Raw genomic sequence first — 21,098 nt, forward strand, 5'->3', positions numbered from 1 at the left:
ACACTCATGTGCATAACTAAAATGTGAAAGATCGTCTATTAAACGCGTCATGCTTTTAATCTTCCAGTAATGCAGCTCAGCCATTGTAGTGCATCGGCTACAGTAGTCATACACCAATGCCTCCACTTTATACCTGACAGCATAATCCTTATATAAAATCATAAACTCAATGACAGTTATATGATTTGAAGCCAAGGTTCATATTAATGAGTCTCTTTATATGTAAAATACATACAATACAAAACTAACTGGATGGATCGGTGGAACAGATGGAATGGATTTTTAGGAATATATCATTTCATGTGTAAATGCTCCTGCAAAACGATTTTACAAAGATTATTTCGTATCCAGCTTGATAACTAAGGCCCAATGTTTATTGTTAAAATAAATTCACTATACAAAATAATAAATAAAACTGAACAGGTGACAAACATAATGGACGAACACCAAGCATCTCGCCCTTGCATACATTTTAACCACATTATTTATTTTGACTATTAGGTAACTGCACTATACAAGTTTTTTTTTGTTTGTTTGTTTCCATTTGTAACATGTGCTGCATTTAACTAAAGGTTGTAACTTCCAATCTCTGACTATGAAAAACAAACAAAACACACTTTCAACTTGGAATTCCATACAGTCTGGTCAACCACCAAGTTCAATAAGTTCAAAACAATATCTCAACACCACTCGCAGCGTAAACAGTAAACAAGCTAGCACGTCTAACCTTTAAATGAGTTATACTGTATATACACACACACACACACACACACACACACACACACACACACACACACACACACAAGTATTTGCTTTAGATAGGCTGGTTAAATAGATAACACTGACAATACAGTTTGCTGTTTTGCGGAAATATACATCACACATTCATTACAATTAGCTGGCTAGTTTGTTGCTAACAAAATACCATGTTTTTCCCCCTTTGTAGCTCGAACACACGGAGGTCGAAAATGAAGTTATTCTGACAGAGTTCTGACTTCTTACTCTATAGGTAATTTGAGTGCAGCGATAATTTAGAAAGAAGTCACTTTTACCAAACCATCAATTTACAGGCTGTCTCTCTCACCGCCTGATATAAAATAGGATGAAAGAAAATTGTGCCACGTTATTAACTACTGAGATAAAAGATAAAAAACTTGAACGTGCAAGAGAATACACAGGAAAAGCAATGGAATGCAATTAAGGCTGGAGCACACATGCTGGCTCACGTATCCTGCAATCATTTGGAGCATTGCTTGTGCGTGTCCTCAGAAATGACCTGTACATGTTCATGTGGTGCAATACCTATGTAGACAGTGGGGGCAGTATAGCACTATGACAGTGTCTGCAACTGGCTAAACAAACTAGCGTTGTGCCTTAAATCGCATACGTATGCACTGTTCTGGACAGTTATTTAATACTATCACTAACTGTTTTTCTGTATTACATTTAGCGATTGAATGTCTTTTCAATTTTTCTAGTAAAATTAGGTTACAGCTTTCAATCTGAAATGCAGCTCATGACAACAATCTTGATGACATTAGATTGTCAGTGCTTAGCATAGCTGTGCATAGAATCACTAAACACGTTACAGTTTCACTTGGAAACCAGACAAACACAGATGTTTTGGCTCTGATGTTTTATCTAGTGGATGTTTCTTTTAATCCTCCAGATGTACAGTAAGTATGCAGGCTAGTTTGTGAATAATACCGCTTATTTTGTCGTTATTCATGCATGTGCACACAAACTGGCCTTTAGAGTGAAACATCTAACTACAAACTCAAGAATATCCTAATTTAAAATATTTCTCCAATTCTTGGGCGCTAACTCACACAAGATTCATGAATAATCCGTCTATCCTACTTACTCCTCTAGGAATTGTTGCTGGGGTCCAATGACGGAGCCGGGTCTGCAGATACGGATCCAAGCGATGGTTTCAGCTGCAGTGAATCGGTAGTGTTTCATCAGGTAGCAGCCAATCAGCGTGCCTGTCCTGCCCAAACCGGCTGTGAAACGAACAAAGCGTCAAAAGTTGAGCAATGTGATAACTGATCACAGAGTAGTTTCGGTCTGGATTTGTGAGTCATGTGTCAGAGAGTCATATGGTGTTTCAGGAGGTTTGAGATATACAGCCCACGTGTAAACTCGTATCACGTACACAGATGTGCCAGCTGCTTGTAGAAATACAGTAATTGCACTAAGTGTCAGATGTTCTTTACATCATTTTGTCAGTGGAAAGGAACCATCAGATTTTAGAGAAGTTATAAACAGCATTGGTGGTTATAAGGAATGCTCCAGAGACTAAAAATAAGTGTGTGAACGCAGTAACTGCTGAAAATGAAAGTCACTCAGCAACAAGACCAAAAACAGCTGTTTGATAGTAAATGCTGCATGTAAAAACATCACTTAAAAGACAAGATTTGACAAGATAAAAATGAGTACAAAAAACAACACAGTATACTATAATCATTTATACACTATGGTGTCAGAACCTTTGAGTCTGGATCCTCACATTGTTCCTTTCTCATGTTATCTCAGGACACTTCCCCTCACCACTGCTGCCTTTGGCTTGTTCCTTAGGGATCAAGGTATCTATCTGTTTAGTGATAATATCTGTGTCTGTAGTTGAACTGTAGTTGAGCATGGTTTAAACCCAAAAGATTTTTATTTGTAATTAAATGTGAACCCTATGAATATGACTCTGGGAATATATCTCTTTATTCCTCTGGTGGGAAAGTAACTCAATATTGCTGTCATTTTTCCTTCCATACAGCCACAAAATATAACAAATAGCAATTTTCTGAACATTTTCATTAAACCTTGTACAGGACTCAACCTCAGCTACATCAACAGAGTTCATAAAGTGTCACCAGACGGTTCTGAGACAATTTCTACCTAATATAACTGAGTAAGTTACCAAAATAGCCATCTAATAACATTTTATCAAATTTACTTTTTGTGCTTTGTTAAATTCCAGAAAGCTCAGGAAAGTTTGTTGGACATGTTTACAGAATCTACTACGAAGCTGAGATACAAAAAAGTCAAAATGGGGTTCTTTAAGTGGCATTTCATAATAACTGATTATCTGGAAGGATTTTTATTTAATAACGATGAACAACGAGAAACATGTGCAATTAATGAATGTAAAGCTCTACAAAAAATAAAAAATAAAAATAAAAAAATTGTGCAGCTCCTATATCTGTTCTAAAAAAACTGAATAATGTATTCATATTCGATTACATCCTCAATATAAAGGTACAACTGTCCACTACATGAATAATTTCCATTTCCATTCAGAGCACTGTCTAAAACAAGCATGGAGCACAATCACCTGATCAGCTTATAATTCTGATCCCACAGCACCACCATGTGGCCATGCCACGTCACTAAACAAAACCAGGACAAACTAAAGTGTGAGGCCTTTAAGGATTCGCTCACCCTTGCAGTGGACAGCGACGGCACCATCCGTGCTCTCACAGATATGTAGGAATCTGCGTGTGATGACGTCACTGGGTGTGCTGCCATCCACGAAGAACAGGTCATAGTGGTTGAAGCCGGCATCTGTGAAGCGCTTGGCGTCGTAGATCTTCTTGTTGAGGCGGATGATGGTGGTGACGTTGTGCTTGCGGAAGTATGGGAAGTAGGCCTCGGGGGCATGGAGTGGATAGCCTGCATCAAACAAAAAGATTAAAAATACATATTTAAAAAAAAGAGAGAGAAAATGTAGCAAATCTCCTAGCAAAAGTGTTCAAAATGATGTATGTACAGAAAATTATTGGGTAGAAAGTTGACAATTTTGAACTTGTTTTTTTCTTATGTTTTCTACTTTATACTCTATTTTTTAGTTATTCACCTTTACAGCACATAATTTGTAATTAATTTGAATAATAGCAAATGTATGTAAGTATGAGAGTGAGGAATCAGAATCTGGACCATACGACAGAATCAGAGTTTGAAAAAGAGGTTAACGTAGGTAATTATTTATTGCACCAAGGGTTCGATGCAACACTCAGCCATGGTACATTCTGACATTATTGATAAATGTGATGTGGGCAAGAAATTGTTTTTAGATTATTTGAATATCATTAAACGACCTATAAAATCTGACTTTCGAATCAAAGATTTATGCAGATTCCTGGATATTCTGCTCCAACATCTAATCAAATGTTTTATTTTTCAATGGATCATATTTTGTCAGAAATTAGCAATAGGAATGACAAGCATGGGTTAAAAAGCAGCATGAAGGAGGTGCCAAACATTGTGCTTCATTTAAGCCTTCTAGCATAATATTGTTTCTTTCGTGCATTTATTTCTTGAAAGAACTTAATAAGAATAATGTTAATATTATAGTTGTTCTATTATAACTTATCAAGACCAAAAAACTCTCTATATATTAACGATGTTTTCACTTGTTATGCTGTACCTTTTCATACTTTTGTTCACAACAAATTTGTTTCAAACCATAACTAGACAAAGCTTTTATGTAAAAAATAAATAAATAAATAAATACATAAATACATAAAAATAAACAACACAATCTATGACTAACTAGCAAACTTTTGCTCTGCTACACTTTACACTGTAGACACTAGCGGTAAGAAAATAAACCGAAATCGTCCTTAAAAGTTTCCGAATGGATGCACAGTTCCTCATAATTGGATATGTTTAAAGAAATAAAAAAAGAAATAAACATACTTATTTTTGGCCAGGACAAGATTATAGACACATTGAGAATTGTTTTATAATTGCATTGTGGCACTCTGAATCAAAATCATTCAATCATAAAGACTCTAATATGTCCTTACTGTAACAAACAATGTGAATATGCAAGAAAATACCACTATAGTCCCACAAAACAAATACAATTTGAATAAATACATTTGGTAACACAGAGTATTAAGGAAATAAATCAGATTTGCTTGGCTGCACGTCCACTGGCGTTCACGTCACACAACATACATCACTTCCCTTAGATACCACTGTGCAGGGAACACAGAGTCGGCAAGAGCAGTGATTTATGGAGCTGTGAAAAATCCACAGCTCACCATTTTCTACTTTGCTCTTTGGGTGCGGCCCGCTGAACGCCAGGAATTTGCCGGGGACGATCCAGTTGAAGTCTCCATTCTCTACACGCTAGACAATATCAACAGACAGAGAGAGAAATACAGAGTGTTATGCGAGATGTGTGTGAATTAATCATGTTACACAAGCAGAATACTGCAGTACAGATCGACTATACTTGCATAAGCGACTTATAATTAAAGTTGGTACAAAGCACCAAAAACATGTATGGAACCCTGACACTGTAACTCTAATAAAAACTTTCCAGTTACCTCATAGTGCTCGTACTCAGCCACGTCAAACGTCTCAAAGTTCAAGAAGCCGTGCTGTAGGGCCTTAAAAACACACAGAAAGAAAAAGCATCACACATTGTTCCTTTCAGATTAAAAACAAAAGGAGATTTAAGAAAAAAACAAACAAACAAGAGATTAAGCACAAGTTTATTTGCACATCTTTATATTCAGTAAATAAGTTAAATATGTGAGAGGAAAAAAAAACTTTACAGGCAGAGAATCAATTAATGACAAGTTAGTATGATTAAGCACAGTTATTGTTACCATCCCATTCATTACGTTCCTAAAGCAGTGTGTCCAGAAGTGTTTCACTCCAATAATTCCACAGTAATTTGCCACATCATAGTTACACCTAATGTTGAGCATCCATGAAACAAATGAGTTCCTATGATCACCAGCCTCTCTCTTTTTTTCCTCTTGAAATCAATCAAACAAAAACAAATGTCATGTTACCAAGAAAACTGCAAACTGTAAATTCCTCTGTACTAATGACTTCCCCATGCTGGAAAACCGTTACAAGGCATTGAAACAGAAGACTCATTTCACAAATGTTAAATAAACGTCTCCTCAAAAATGAACAACTACATAGATGTTAATCCATTTATCTGTCATACAAGTCCCTGTGAATGATCTGTTACTATAGAAACAATAACGTATTAGAACGAGGATATTAATATTAACCTGTGATTTGCAGCTGCACTATTGTCAAAGCTGCTGTTATAGAAAATGAATCAACACCTTCTGACCAATCAGAATTGAGAAGTCATTTAAATCCCACGAGACATTAGTGATGGTCCTAAACTGTGAAAATACAGAAAATCCTTCTTCTCCCTGCTGGGGGGATGAGGCACAGGTTAAATAAGACTCTAAAGCTAATGGCATTGATTAGTGTGTTCATGGCAGATAGAGATAAACACACACGCGCACGTGCACGCACACACACACACACACACACACACACACACACACACACACACACACACACACACACACACAGGATGAGCGAATGATAGAGCTTATACGGATCAATAATAAGAGAATGCAAAACATGCTCACGTCATGTCTTATCCAGCAACTCTGCCCATCCCTATGTCTAATCATCTATCTGTCTATTCATCCATCTATCCATCTCTAGCTATCTCTCCATCTATCTATGTCCATTCATCCATCCATCCATGTCCATCTATTTAACCACCCATTCATGTCTATCTATCTGTCTTTCAATCAATCCATTTCCATCCATCCATCAGTCAATTCATCCATCCACCCATCTATACATACACCTATCCATTTGTCCATTTATCTGTCTGTCCATCCATCCGTTCATCCATCTATCCATACACCTACCCATCCATCCATCAATCTATCTGTCGGTCTTTCTAACCATCCATTTGTCCATCTATGTCCATCTATTTATCTATCCATTCATCTGTCTTATCCATCAATCTATTTCTATCTTTCCATCTGTCTGTCCATCCACCCATTTGTATATTTATCTGTTTGTCCATCTATCCATACACCTACCCATCCATCCATTGATCTATCTGTTGGCCTATCCAACCATCCATCTATCCATTTGTCCATCTATCTATCCATCCATCCATCCATGGCTGAGAGGGGGCCTGGATGTCTGCAAGTGGAAGCACTCATTCATTTAATTCTAAAACATTAAATGCAATATCGCTCTAAAAAATGGCAGACTTAAATCAGTATGTCATTGCTCTTTCTCGTGTCAGTAGTATATACAAAAACAGGAAACACAACAGAGACATATTTGATTTGAGATCTTGAATTCTGGTGTGTATTCAGGATAAGTGTTGCTCCATGTATCAGCAGTGAATTAGTGCCAGTGTTTAATCATCTGAAAAACAGCAGGTTATACTGAGAGCTTTAGATGATGCATTAACATGCCATTACACACAATTCGTTAAAAACAGCAGGCTGAGTAACTGCCTGCTAATTAAAGCTCAACCCAAGATCTGTCCTCTGATGTTAATAAATGTGGCATGTTTTAATAAAGCCAAGCTGGAGGAGGAGAATATTGGACACAGGAGAAGAGAAAAGGAATGAGGGGTTTGTTTGTCTTTAAGCGCAGTGAATTGATTTCCCATGGGGAGTGACACTGTGCTGTGACACTCTATGAGACGGAAAAATCTGTGGAAGAATGTCTTGGAGTGTTTTTCTGCCAGACGCTGACCGAGTGCTTCTGTGAGATGAGCTCACATGGAGTTTCCTGCACTGAGCTCAGCCTGTGAGTGTGGAGCAGTGTGGGTGGAGCCGCGTGGGTGGAGTCCCATCGCTCCATCAATCTCCATCGCTCCATCTCTGTAACTCTCTTGTTTTATAGCTCAATCTCAAACACTCCATCTCTGTAGATCTTGCTCCATTCCTTTCTATCACTCCATCTCTATAGATCGTTCTCCATCTCTATTCATCTCTCTATTAATCCATCTCTATAGAACCAGCTCCATCTTTACAGATCTCACTCCATCATTCTCTCTCCATATCTAAACATCTCACTCCATTTCTCTCTCTCCATATCTAAACATCTCACTCCAGCTCTATACCATCTTTTCCATCTGTCTCTCTATTTCTCCATCTCTATAGCTCTTGCGCCATCTCTCTCACCCATATTGCTATAGACCTCACTCCATCACTTAATCTCTATTTCTCCATCTCTATGGTCTTTCTCAGCCCCTCTCTCCATCTCAATGGGTCATGCGCAACCTCTTTCTATCTCTCCACCTATATACAGTGTCCTCCACTAATATTGGCACCCTTGGTAAATATGCAGTAAAAAATTGTTTTTACTGTTTAACCTTTTGAACTTTTGTTTAAAAAAAAAATTCACAAAAATACTCTGCTCTCATGGATATCAAACAATTGCAAACACAACACAGGTTTCTGAAAAAAATCTTTATATTTTTGATATCTTCTAAATATATATTTGTTAAATTTAGGTGTGCAACAATAATTGGTACCCTTTTACTCAATACTTTGTGCTACCTCCTTTTGCCAAGATAACAGCCTGGGTCTTTTCCTGATGAGGTTGAAGAATACATGGCAAGGGATCTGAGACCATTCCTCCATACAGAATCTCTCCAGATCCTTCACATTTCGAGGTCCATGCTGGTGGACTCTCCTCTTCAGTTCACCCCACAGGTTTTCTATGTGTTTGAAGTCAGGGGACTGGGATGGGCATGGCAGGACCTTGATTTTTGTGGTCAGTAAACCATTTTAGTGTTGAATTTGATGTATGTTATGGATCATTGTCCTGCTGGAAGATCCAACCACGGCCCATTTTAAGCTTTCTGGCAGAGACAGTCAGGTTTTCATTTAATATCTGTTGAGTCCATGATGCCATGGATCCTAACAAAATGTCCAGGTCCTCTGGCAGAAAAACAGCCCCAAAACATTAAAGAGCTTCCACCATATGTAACTGTGGCCATGAGGTACTTTTCCATATGGCTGCCTCTCTGTGTGCGCCAAAACCACCTCTGGTGTTTATTCCCAAAAAGCTCTAGTTTCGTTTCATCTGACCATAGAACCCGATCCCATTTGAAGTTCCAGTAGTGTCTGGCAAACTGAAGATGCTTGAGGTGGATGAGAGTAGAGGCTTTTTTTCTTGAAACCCTTCAAAACAACTTGTGGTGATGTAGGTGAATTCAGATTGTAGTTTTGGAGACTTTCTGACCCCCAAGACACAACTAACTTCTGCGATTCTCCAGCTGTGATTCTTGGAGATTTTTTGACCACTCGAACCATCCTCTTCACAGTGCGTTGAGCCAATATAGACACACGTCCAATTCCAGGTTGATTCATAACATTTCCAGTTTAATGAATCTTCTTAATTATTGCCCTGATGGTGGAAATGGGCATTTTCAGTGCTTTTGTTATTTTCTTATAGCCACTTCCCATTTTGTGAATCTCAACAACCTTTTGCCGCACATCACAGCTATATTCCTTGGTCTCACCCATTGTTGTGAATGACTAAGGGAATTTGGCCTATCTGTTATCTCATATTTATACCCCTGTGAAACAGGACGTCATGGTTGAACAATTTCCTGTTCCCAGTCACCCAGGCGTACTACAAAATGTTAAATATCAATGGGAATATACTTCAAATATGTATATTCATAGGGGTACCAAAAATTGTTGCACACCTATATTTAACAAAGATTTTTTTTGTATAAACCTGTACTGTCAATTGTTTCATATCCATGAGAGCAGAGTATTTTTTGTGAATTTTTTAAACAAAAGATCAAAAGGTTCAACAATAAGGACAATTTTTCACAGCCTTCTTTGTTCATATTTACCAAGGGTGCCAATATTAGTGGTGGACACTGTAGGTCTCTAGATCCATCTCAGTTTCTGCTGCTCCATCTCGCTCTCTCTCCATCACTTTCTCTGTATCTCCCTCCATCTCTGTAGCTCTGTCTCTTGCTTTATCACTCCAGGTGGCAAAACTTAAAACAAGCCTCATGAAAAGAAGTGAAATCCTCTAACAGCCTGACGTTAACACTCGTCGTCTAATTTAAGAAGAATGGGGAGAGTTGTGGCCCACATGCCCCCATTTTTTAACAAATCTCGACTGCTGTTCAAGCAACATAATTCAGACGGCCGATGTAAGATGTGTGCAACAATACACACGTGATACATTCCTGCCTTTCACCTTTGTCTGGAACCAGCGCCAAGAGTGTCTACTCTGTGTGTGTGTGTGTGTGTTTACTTCATGATCACTTTAACACTAAAATTTTTTTATATGCATCACCATTTGTTAGCGGTTCAGACGCCTCAACCTCTTACCTTCCTGATTCCATGCAAACAGTCAAGAACGGTCAGGTTGTATGTGCAATTTCCAAATGATGCATCCCTAAAAAGAACAGAAAGCACACAATAAAGTGAGAATACAAACAGAAACACATCAGGTATCTGACTGTAAGTGCCACAATCCATCCCGGGGTATAATTCATCACAGATTAAAATGAATTTCTGTTCATCACTGGGCACATGTTAATTATTCTACAAATTCCTTAAACAGTGATCATCATTGCAAATCAGGTTTACTGTCAAAATTTACAGACTTTCAGCTGTTAGCAATGAACAAATCAAACAAAAGCAATTAAAATAGTTCAACACAATGAATGCTTCAAGTGGTTTCCTCAAATTCATCTGAAAATGTAACTTATAATGACTTCTCCAGATTAAAAATTATTCAACCCCTTCACAGCACACATCTTTAGCTCGGGTGTGCACTAATTTTCTAATAATTCAACAGACCGGAATCAATTATTCCGCTTATACCCCAGTTACCTCACCTCAACACATTGTTCAGATGTTTAATTTCAAGACATTTGTCAGGTATTTGTTCTTAACATGCTCTTGTGTGTGGAATTAATTTATTACGCATCCCATGTCATGCCTCCGTTGTTAATTACAAAACGTCATTTTAGAGCTAGCAACGGACGCTTCAGCCACTGATATGCAGTTATTAGAGAGTGAGAGTGAGAGAGAGAGAGAGAGAGAGAGAGAGAGAGAGAGAGAGAGAGAGAGAGAGCGTACACAGGTTTTTTTCTGTTTCATTGTGATAATATACAAATAGAACAAATAAATAAATATTGATAGGTCTACTTGTTCACAGGGTTTTACATTTTTTTATTACTGCAGAAAATACAGTGAATAAATAAATAAATATTGATACTTGTTCACCGGCTTATCACAAGTGCTCTCTCACAATCACATTCTCTCTCTCTCTCTCTCTCTCTCTCTCTCTCTCTAATAACTGCATATCAATCGCTCAAGCCTCTGCTTCATCTCGTGGCCGCATTACCACCTCGGGTGTGCATTATTTTTAAAATAATAATTAAACGGCCCGTCGTCAATTATACCTTATTTATTTCTGGAAAATCTTAGTTTTCTGTCATTTTGTTTGTTGTTAGATCTGTGTAATGTGGTGGACAGTAGCCTAACTTCTCCACTATTTCAGTTAACTTGGTGAAGTGATATGGAACTGTAATGCAGCCAAGACCTGACTGGAACTACTTTTGCCGTGCATTTACTGTAAAAAATAATTTCACACATCAGAACGTCTGTCAGCCAATCAGAATCGACAATTCAACAGCGCTGTGTTATAACTGTTTATGTTATATAATATTATAAATGTATAATCCTTGATATAGGGTGAAATTTTTATTTGAGGAAATGGTTATACAACAATTATAGGAAGGAGTCTCCAGTGTCAGTGCTTTGTAACAGTCAGAGGTAAATGAGGGAGGAGTTTGTCCACTGTGGTTTCTTAGTCACATAACAAGCTGTGTTTTTTTGTTGTTTTTTATGTCTTATTAACTCCGAGAGAGAAAAATAAGAGAGGCTGGTGAGGGAACGACTGTTAATAGGAGCTATAATGTACGTGAAAAGTTGTCTAACAACGAACATAAAAGGATAAAATGTGCAACATGGTGTTCATTAATAAATAAAGAATTGTAATCCTTGGCAAACTACTGTGGTTGAATAGGAATAACACTGTGGGACAAGCTGTTCTAGAAAAATAATCAACTGGGGTGGTAACAGTAACAGAATGATTCAGTGTTTTAGTCAATAAATAATAAACGTCTTTCACCACCTACTTGAACATTTTTTTAAAAGGTCACATAACACAGATTTTTTTTGGACTAGATTCTCATTAGTTGAACATGTCAAATACAGAAGGCACTACTGTATCCAACACCACATGCACTTTTGTTTAATCCGCACAGCCACAGAGGTGTCTGGTCTCTGCGGAGTCTCATTACTCCTTTTGGCCCAAAACTCAAAGCAGAACAGAAAAGCCTGGCATCATGTGCACTGAGTGAAATAAAAATAGATCAGGATTCGGGGGGGGGGTTTAAACACCTGACCCAGATGGGGAATGGAACACTGCTTTTAATGAAAGCACTCTGTCGAAGAATGAGAGAAATGGGAGGAAGTGACTCACGGGTCATTGCGTGTAGTTTTTCCAGGTGTTAATACTCAGCACATATCTCAGCATATATATATATATATATATATATATATATATATATATATATATATATATATATATATATATATATATATGTATATGTATATGTATATGTATAAAATAGGAAAATGCATTTCGAGACAAAATAGAGTGGGTTGAAAGATGACCTTTGTCTACATACGTCAGAAAAAGAGCTGTACGAAAGAAGAAATCATTAAATGATGTCTGCATTAGTGAATCTTCAGTGTTTTTCAATTGTGTGTGTGTGTGTGTGTGTGTTAGTTCCTTTGTAATGGGTAACAGGGCAGATTGGCTCAGGGTTCTGCTGGGATCCCTGCACTCGCCCCCACACCTCCTGCTAGTTTTTACACGTCGAATGCCAAAAGCCATTTGTGTCCATGCTTCAAGAAATCTCATTATGAAAGAAGCTCATGAAAAATCCTTCATTTAAAATTACAGACATTCAAGGCTTATTTATGATGATTTCATTCCTTGAGTGGAATCTTGATGCTGGCAGAAGCATTGACGTTCTCTATAGTGTAATCTCTCTCAGGATCCGTAGTGATAAACTGAGCACCAAGCTTTACAGATTCCAATACTACAGCTCAATAGGGCACATATGTATCACGATACTTGAACATGCGCTCTGACTAAGAGACTGTGGACCACAAAGGATCTATGTCATAGTAGTTGATGATGACCTCCACTGTTTTGCATGAATTTGCAAACTCCTGGCTATCAAAATTGTTAGCACTATTTGGACTGAATTAGTTTTACCACATTATCTCTGGGGTTTTAATCCCGTCTGAATCCGTCATGTCATTTTCACAGACAGTGCAGTGTGTGCACACATCTGGAAAAATTATGCCATATTTTACCTTCTATAAAATGACCAATAGAAATACCCCCCTCTCAAGTAATATATAAGTCGTGTGAATTGACATGTTGGTAAAGATTATAGTCAGAGGTTTTGTGCTTATTCTATAGTATAAAGACACTCTGAAACTGCTGAAATTGAAACTGACATTGCTGAAACCAAAGCGAAGGTGCAGCCCACATACTTTATGTCATATGACCTGATAACGATCAAGCACAAAGTGCAAGGCAACGTGCACAACAACAAGAGCTTACAATAACAGTACAAACAACAGCAAGACATCCCCTGGCAACATTAATTAACACACTGTGTGACACTACAGACAACAGAGATGAACAATATTTGCCATAAAGTTCAATATAATAAAGTTTTTATTATTGTAATTGTAATTACATTTACATAACCCTATTGGGACTGGTCACTGGTCTCTCACAATGTTTTTCTTATGGGAATATTTCACTCTCTCAATTTAAATCTAACCAAAATGTTAAAAATAGCTGTTAATGTGATACACAATCTGTCAAATCTACATTTTACACACAGTGTAACTAGTTAGGGTTTTGTGGGTGAAAAATTCAGTAAAAAAATAAATAAATAATAATACCTCTGATAAACCAGTAAGAGGGTACATATTTACTAATGAGCTAAAAAGGTAGACCAGTAGGTCAGTGGGTAATTCTTTTATTTATTTAAACTGAAATGGTTCCACGTCTGTTAAAAGGTTTATGAAGTGCTAGGCTAATCCTTTAGTCAAACCCATGGTTCTTCTAGCACTGACAAATATGTTTTTTAAAAAAAAAAAAACTTTATTAACTCTCCTATTATTATGCTGGGGGAAAAAAAATGACATCCATTATGTTATGGGTACAAATGACTTCCACAGTTAAATACACACAAAAACAGCACAGAACAGCTTAAAAAAGTAAACCTTTATTATGGCTTTTCTCGGACAAGAAGACAAGAAGAAATATTTGCATATAAATTCATGAAACTAAATGAGGAAAGTAAAAAAAATTCAACGAGAAAAAGAGAGATTAACCAGTATTTCAGACATCTCAACGTGGAAATAGGTCAAATTGACCCATAACATAATGAGGGTTAAAGAAACCGCTTCACCAGAGTCCTAATACAAGCCCTCTGAATATGATCTGGTATAGCATACATAACAGCTCTGACTCCTGAGTGTCAATAAAATCCTTTTAAATCAAATGCTTATCTGACACCGTGCAGAATCAGGGTGTAAACCACAAAGTGTGTAAAACACAAGCTTAGCTGGAAAGCAGGAGGCACTGAGCTGCCAAACCTGAGCCGCAAGGCTCTACAGATAAACAAGCCTGGTCATACAAGGGATTAGTCAATGCTCAGAAAGGTCATGCACGTCTACAGGTGGCGTAAAGACTTTAGATACACATGATCACAAATGGCAATCATTTGCAACTCACAATCCATATAACTGAGCACAAATACTTAATTATCCTTGAGAGTTCGGTACATTTGGTGAAGAACCACCAATCCCAGGTCCTCTTGAAAACAGTGGTCTGCGGTTCGCATCCAGCTAACTGTGATGTGAAAACTCTCTTTAAGGCATTATGGTGGGGAGGGGTTTCTGAAACTCAGCAACTCACAATTGCGGTTCCCCAGGGATCAGTTCTGGGTCCACTGCTCTTTTCTATTTATACTACGTCTCTGCGGCCTGTGATTGAGTCTCATGGCTTCTCATATCACTGCTATGCTGATGACACCCAGCTCTATTTGTCCTTCCAGCCTGATGATCGATCCATCTCAGCACGCATCTCTGCCTGCCTGTCTGACATCTCAAACTGGAGGAAGGAACACCACCTTAAGCTCAACTTGGCGAAAACTGAGCTTCTCGTCATCCATGCCTGCCCCTCAAATCAACCACAACCTCACCGTACAGCTCGGCTCAAACACACACAAGCCAACCAGGACAGCCAGAAACGTTGGGGTGACTTTCGATGACAACTTGACCTTTACAGACCACATTTCAACAGCTGCACGATCTTGTAGGTTCAATCTGTACAACATCAAGAAAATCAGACCCTATCTCACCGAACAGGTTACACAGCTACTAGTCCAGGCTCGTTATCTCAAAACTGGACTACTGGAACTCACTGCTCCCGGGCCTCCCACCCAGCTCCATCAAACCCCTTCAGATGATTCAGAATGCAGCAGCACACTGTGTTTTCAACCAGCCCAAAAAAGAACCCATGTCACACCCCCCTTCTTCTCCCCCTACTTGCTTCCTGTATCTGCCCGCATCAAATTCAAGGCCTTGACGCTCACGTACAAGACCTTGTCTGGAACAGCACCTCCCTACCTCAACACTCTCCTTGAGGTTTATGTTCCCTCACACAACCTGCAATCAGTTAACAACCGATGCCTAGTAGTTCCTACTCAGCGAGGCAAGAGGTCCCTTTCCAGAACCTTCAAACTGACTGTCCCTCAGTGGTGGAATGAACTTCTAACCTCAATCCAGACCGCAGAATCTGTCACTATCTACAAAAAACAGCTAAAGACTCACCTCTTCCATGAACACTTAACTAACCCCTACCCCCCCCCCCCCCCCATTAAAAAAAAAAACATTCTTCACTTACACCTCGACTCTGCGCACTTTTCTTCTCTAGAACTCACTTAAAATCTTGTATAGTAGCACTACTTGTATTGATCTCCACTTGATATATCGCTTTGCTTGTATTTCCTCATTTGTAAGTCAGTTTGCATAAAAGTGTCTGCTAAATGAATAAACATAAATGTATAAATGTATAGAATGGCACCTCTGCAGACATTTCTACATGATGACATGCTATGCATCGAAAAAGCACCGTTCTTCAATAATTGAGTTCTGGTACCAAAGGAAAATACTCAAATAAATAAATAAATAAATGGATGAACCTAGTGCCTACCATGTTTCAAACCTGTGTGCAAAAAAAGTGATATATGATCCATGTTTCAGGAGGAATTCTTCTGTGTGAAAGCAAACACATCAGAACTGGTCCTGGATGTAGGTTCGCATGTGAAAATGGCCCCCTGCATCTTATCACGCATAAAGAGGTAGGACAAGGTTTTTCAGGAGACGTTGAATAATCGGCTGAGCTGTATTTGACAACCTTGCTGTATCTTCAAGCAGAAATGTAACCGGAAAGGAGCAACCACTGAACCTAAACCCACCCTGCTTCTCAGTAAACTGGGTGTGGAAAGCTTCAATTTAGACCAGAGGGCAAAAAATCAGAAAATCAGGTCTGATTAGAATGGAACATGCTGTAGGATGTGTTTGGGCTTGGAATGAAGAATCTCAGTATAAATCCATATAAACACCTCTTGTGCATGTTAGCTCAGTGTTTACAGCTCACCCTGTTGGATCTACACCACTTTCTCTGTGAAGGTATGTACAATAACAGAAACGTCTGAGAGCCATTTCCTCTAATCTCAATTATATCTGCATCCTGCCAAGCCTCCCACAGCTGCTACCTCAGTAAGCCACAAAAGCAAACCATACAAGTACATCAGAGTGTCTCCAACTCATAGAACAGTCTGTTGAGAGAAAGCAGAACTTCATTCCTTGAACCAGAAGGTTAACATGTTTGAGCTTCCAGTCTAAAAATAAACTCCTACAAGACAGCAGGTCTTACGGCCACTCCCTTCCTGTTCTCCATCATTGCTTAAATGGGTAAACTGGATCTAAGGATTGATTAAGCACCAACAACCAAAACAATCAAACTCTTTTGCTTTCAACTTATTTACTTATTAATTAGAGAGAAAAGAAATTTATTTTCCATCATTATACCACTGTATACAGTTGTCAATGGGCCTTAGTTAAACATTAAAATTTGGAGTAAATAAATCACACACACACACACACACACACACACACACACACACAGGAAGATAAACAACTCAAAAGCTGGTCCAAACTGAGCTACTCAGAAGAACCGCACAGCACGGACCAAATACCTGTGCGACCCACTGAGTAGCATGATGCAACCCACCGAAGGACGCAGCGCAGGTCAACTGATATGTGCGACCCACTGGACAGTGCGGAGTGGATGGGTTTTAACCGCGCTGCTCCAAACACATTGCACCTCCCAGCTCAATCCACAAGACCTGCACAACCCACTGATCAGCACAGCATAAAATAAAGCTCAGTGGTAGCTCATTGTTGGACGTTGGACTACTGATCGAAAGCTCATGAGTTCAAATCCCAGCACCACCAAGCTGTCACCGCTGGGCCCTTGAACAAGGCCCTTAACCCTCAACTGCTCAGCTGTATAAATAAGATAAATGTAAGTTGCTCTGGATATTAAATGGTAATGGCAAGATGTCATAGTGGTATTTTTTACTATATTTATGTTGCCATTGGTTTTGAAGGTTAAAATATTAATTTAATAGCTCAGTGTTGAGTTTACAATTGCTATTTCAAATCTTTTTTCAATTTAATTACTTTCTGTTCTAGGCCAGACTCGACTCGGACATCAAGGACTCGGACTTAAGTCCGACTCCGCCCCTTTTGGACTCGGACTCAATTGGTTAAGGACGTGGTCTCGACTCGGACTCGACAAAGGTGGACTCGGACCCAACACTATCATCATGTACGGTACTGGAAATGGAGTTAGAACAGAAACTAGACGCGGAGTTGGAGCTACTACTCGAGCAATAAATGTAAATGGTGCTGGAATTGGAGCTGACGGTGAACTTGAAAGTGGAACTGGAACATAGAAATGGTGTTATAAGTGGAGTTGGAACTGGAACAGTAACATGGAATTGGAAATGAAAAGTGGAGTTAGCACTAGAACTAGATCATGGAAATGGTGTAGAACTGGAAGTGGAATTGGAAATTAGGTTGGAAAGAGAACTGAAATGTCTTCAGTACTGCATTAGAACATTTTTATCAATATTACCCACTCCTAGTTACAATATCATTATTCTGACTTCATTCTGAAGCTGATTCCAAATATAACAATAGCAAATATCAAACTGATGTTGAATAAAACCCTGCATTTGTATATTCGTAGATTGTGTTGATTCCCCACTGCACCACCCACCCCCAAAACAGTCACCCTTAAAGTACATCAGTTTATAAAACAGTGTAAAGGTCTGTGTTTTTAACACTGTAACAAACAGTAAGTGTGTTCAAGCTTAAAAGTAGGCTGGAGACGATTATTACTAAACATTTAGCTAGATCCTGTGAGCTCTACACTGAGCTCATGTTAATTCTTTGTATGGATCCACTCATCCGAATCACATTAGCATGTGACTCATATATCCGACTCGTCCACTTAGTGTTCGATGATTTAAAAAATGCATTACATTGTTGGAGCCTTTTAACAATGGGGTAATGTTTCAATAGTACAAACACGAGCATATTTACTTCCTGTATTAGCTTACTAAAGGACATTACATAACCAGAATTTTTTCCAGAAGTGCCATGGCTACTAGAGAACGCGCTGACAAAGCTCTTTTCATCACCAGAACAGCCATACAGTCTGTAACAAGCACGTCTTTGTGATTAGACAAGGGGCCAATCAAGAGCAAAGAATGGAAGAATGGACGATGCAAAAAAGAAAAAAAGAAAAAAAAAACTCAACATGAAGCGCCATCAAACCCGGGGAATCAAATTTACACTGTAAACATATGGTTATGGGCTTCATTTAATTTACAAGCCGAGTGATGTAAATGAGGAAGCGTTATGATCATTAATATTAAACAAATCAGGAATGTCAATGTAGACTATTAACCATGGGGCAGTGATACAACACTTGTTATAATAACCATTAAAAAGCTCTCAGGTTTATAGCGAGGAGCTTATAAATATAATAAAATGCAATTGCGGTGCTGACTAGCATGTCCATGAACAAACCTGGAGGCAAGATAAATATTTATTCCCCTGCAAGCTCAGACAAGCCTGGAGGGTTGAATATGATTGAATTCAATACTGTAAGTCAAACACAACTGAAATCTGAAGCTAATCTCCATGCAGAACGATCGAGATTGCCAAGGGCTTTGGAAGAAAAAACACCCACACAGCGTGAAAAGCAAGCGCCAGACACGCCAATTAGAAATCCGTTCATGCAGACTGTACAGCTAGATCTCAAGGTCAAGAGTCGTTCAAATAAAATACATCAATGTTCTGAAGAAGACTTTGGGACATAAACAACTTTTAATTGCAACTTCAGATGAGACAAAGCTCGTAAAACTTTTGGAAAAGCAACAAAGTGCAGGTCAGACAGCAGCAAATCTGGCTCCAGTTCATATTACTCAGAGGGAAAAAAAACTTCTGTAAAGTTCTGTAATAGTTTCTCTTCAAACAGAGATCAGAACAGGGCTGGGCGATAGGACTATATAATAATGATACACTGACAAATCATGTCACAACACACTTTTCTAAGACTTTATTTTTTAAGATAATGTACTGAAAGGAAAGAAGGAAGGACAGTGTGAATGAAAAGACAAGAAGAAGCTGGAAATGCAAAAAGAAAGAGAAAAAATAAAGGAACAAACATGAATAATAAGTAGAAGGAATAATATTCGGCCATCATTGCAGTGTATTTATGTTACCAATAATGGAAAAAAAAAAATTTCAGCTCAGGACAAAACACACACACACAGACACACACACAGACACACATACACAGATGCACAAACACAGACAGACGCACACAGACACGCACACAGACAGAGACACGCACACAGACACACACAGACCTGCAGCTATGCAAGTGTGTGTAATGATATAGAGCAGCTGAACGTGCCTCTTCATTGTGTGTATAGAATGTGAGACACGGCTCTGAAGGTTTCTCACCTGAATGGCAGGTAAGAGGCATTAGAGCCAGAGATTAAAGCTCTGTACGCTTCCTCCGGAGTTTTCTTCAAGTAAATCACCTGAGGGAGAGAAACGACACTATATTAGCATACACATTCCTGAAAACCATAAAAGTTTAGGTTTTTTTTTAAAAGACTGTCTAGAATAGGTACGAGTACAAAAATACTATTTAGAATTAACAAATTGATTTTGATCGAGCGACTGTGCAGTAGACACGCTGACGTTTAAGTGTTTTAAGGTGATCAAGACACCTAAACAAAGAGAAGGGTGCCAAGACTTTAATCTTAGAAAATAACTGTCTGAGTGCAAACTCTGTATAACAGCATTATAAAAAATACAACCAAAAGAAACGGAAGGAAGGAAGGAAAGAAAGAATCTGGTTCTTCATCTGGCTTTGTATGATTTAGTGCAGAAATGTAATAAAGATAAGAAAATGTATAACCAACCTCAGACTGCAGTCACACACATGCCCACTTCATCTCCATACAATCACACACACACACGCACATGCACACACACGATTGTTACTCTCTCACTGCTGCACTAATTAAAGAGACGGTGCTGTGAGGAGGAATGTGTCAAAGATCTGTGATTTAGCACAGAGACAGGCTCTTCTCAAACCTGGACCAATCTCATGGAGGTCACATGGAGACACACACACACACACACACACAGTCAGCAAGAGAGAGCGAGGAAGAAAGAAAGACAAATAGAGATGAGAGACAGAGGGAGACGGAAAGAGATGAAGAGATGGAGACAGAGAGAAAAATAGAAAGAGTGTGATGGTGAGAGTGAGAGACACAGATCGAAAGAGATAAAGAGAGATGGAGAGACAGTGAGCAAGACAGAGAGAGACTGAAAGTGACTGGGAGAGAGAGAGAAACAGACAGACAGACAGACAGACAGACATGGAGAGACAGAGAAATAGGGGCGAAGAGAAAGACAGAGACAAAGAGACCCAGAGAGATATAAAGAGACAGAGAGACAGGGCGAAAGAGAGATCAGACCATTATCTCTCTCATTAGAAGACCC

At 38.7% G+C, this 21,098-nt stretch overlaps 1 protein-coding gene across 3 annotated transcripts in view; it reads right to left on the reverse strand.

Moving 5' to 3' along the window:
• Positions 1-21,098, reverse strand: part of cdc14ab (cell division cycle 14Ab) — a 51,463-nt gene that overhangs the window by 15,849 nt on the left and 14,516 nt on the right. For all 3 annotated transcript variants that reach the window (XM_047158023.2, XM_017478434.3, XM_047158024.2), the window contains 6 exons: positions 20,046-20,125; positions 10,158-10,224; positions 5,331-5,393; positions 5,043-5,130; positions 3,436-3,666; positions 1,865-2,003 (listed from right to left, as the gene is read on the reverse strand). In XM_047158023.2, the coding sequence (XP_047013979.1) occupies positions 1,865-2,003; positions 3,436-3,666; positions 5,043-5,130; positions 5,331-5,393; positions 10,158-10,224; positions 20,046-20,125 (668 nt within the window). The remainder of the gene's footprint in view (positions 1-1,864; positions 2,004-3,435; positions 3,667-5,042; positions 5,131-5,330; positions 5,394-10,157; positions 10,225-20,045; positions 20,126-21,098) is intronic.

Source organism: Ictalurus punctatus, chromosome 10 (assembly GCF_001660625.3).
Source record: "Ictalurus punctatus breed USDA103 chromosome 10, Coco_2.0, whole genome shotgun sequence".
NCBI lineage: Eukaryota > Metazoa > Chordata > Actinopteri > Siluriformes > Ictaluridae > Ictalurus > Ictalurus punctatus.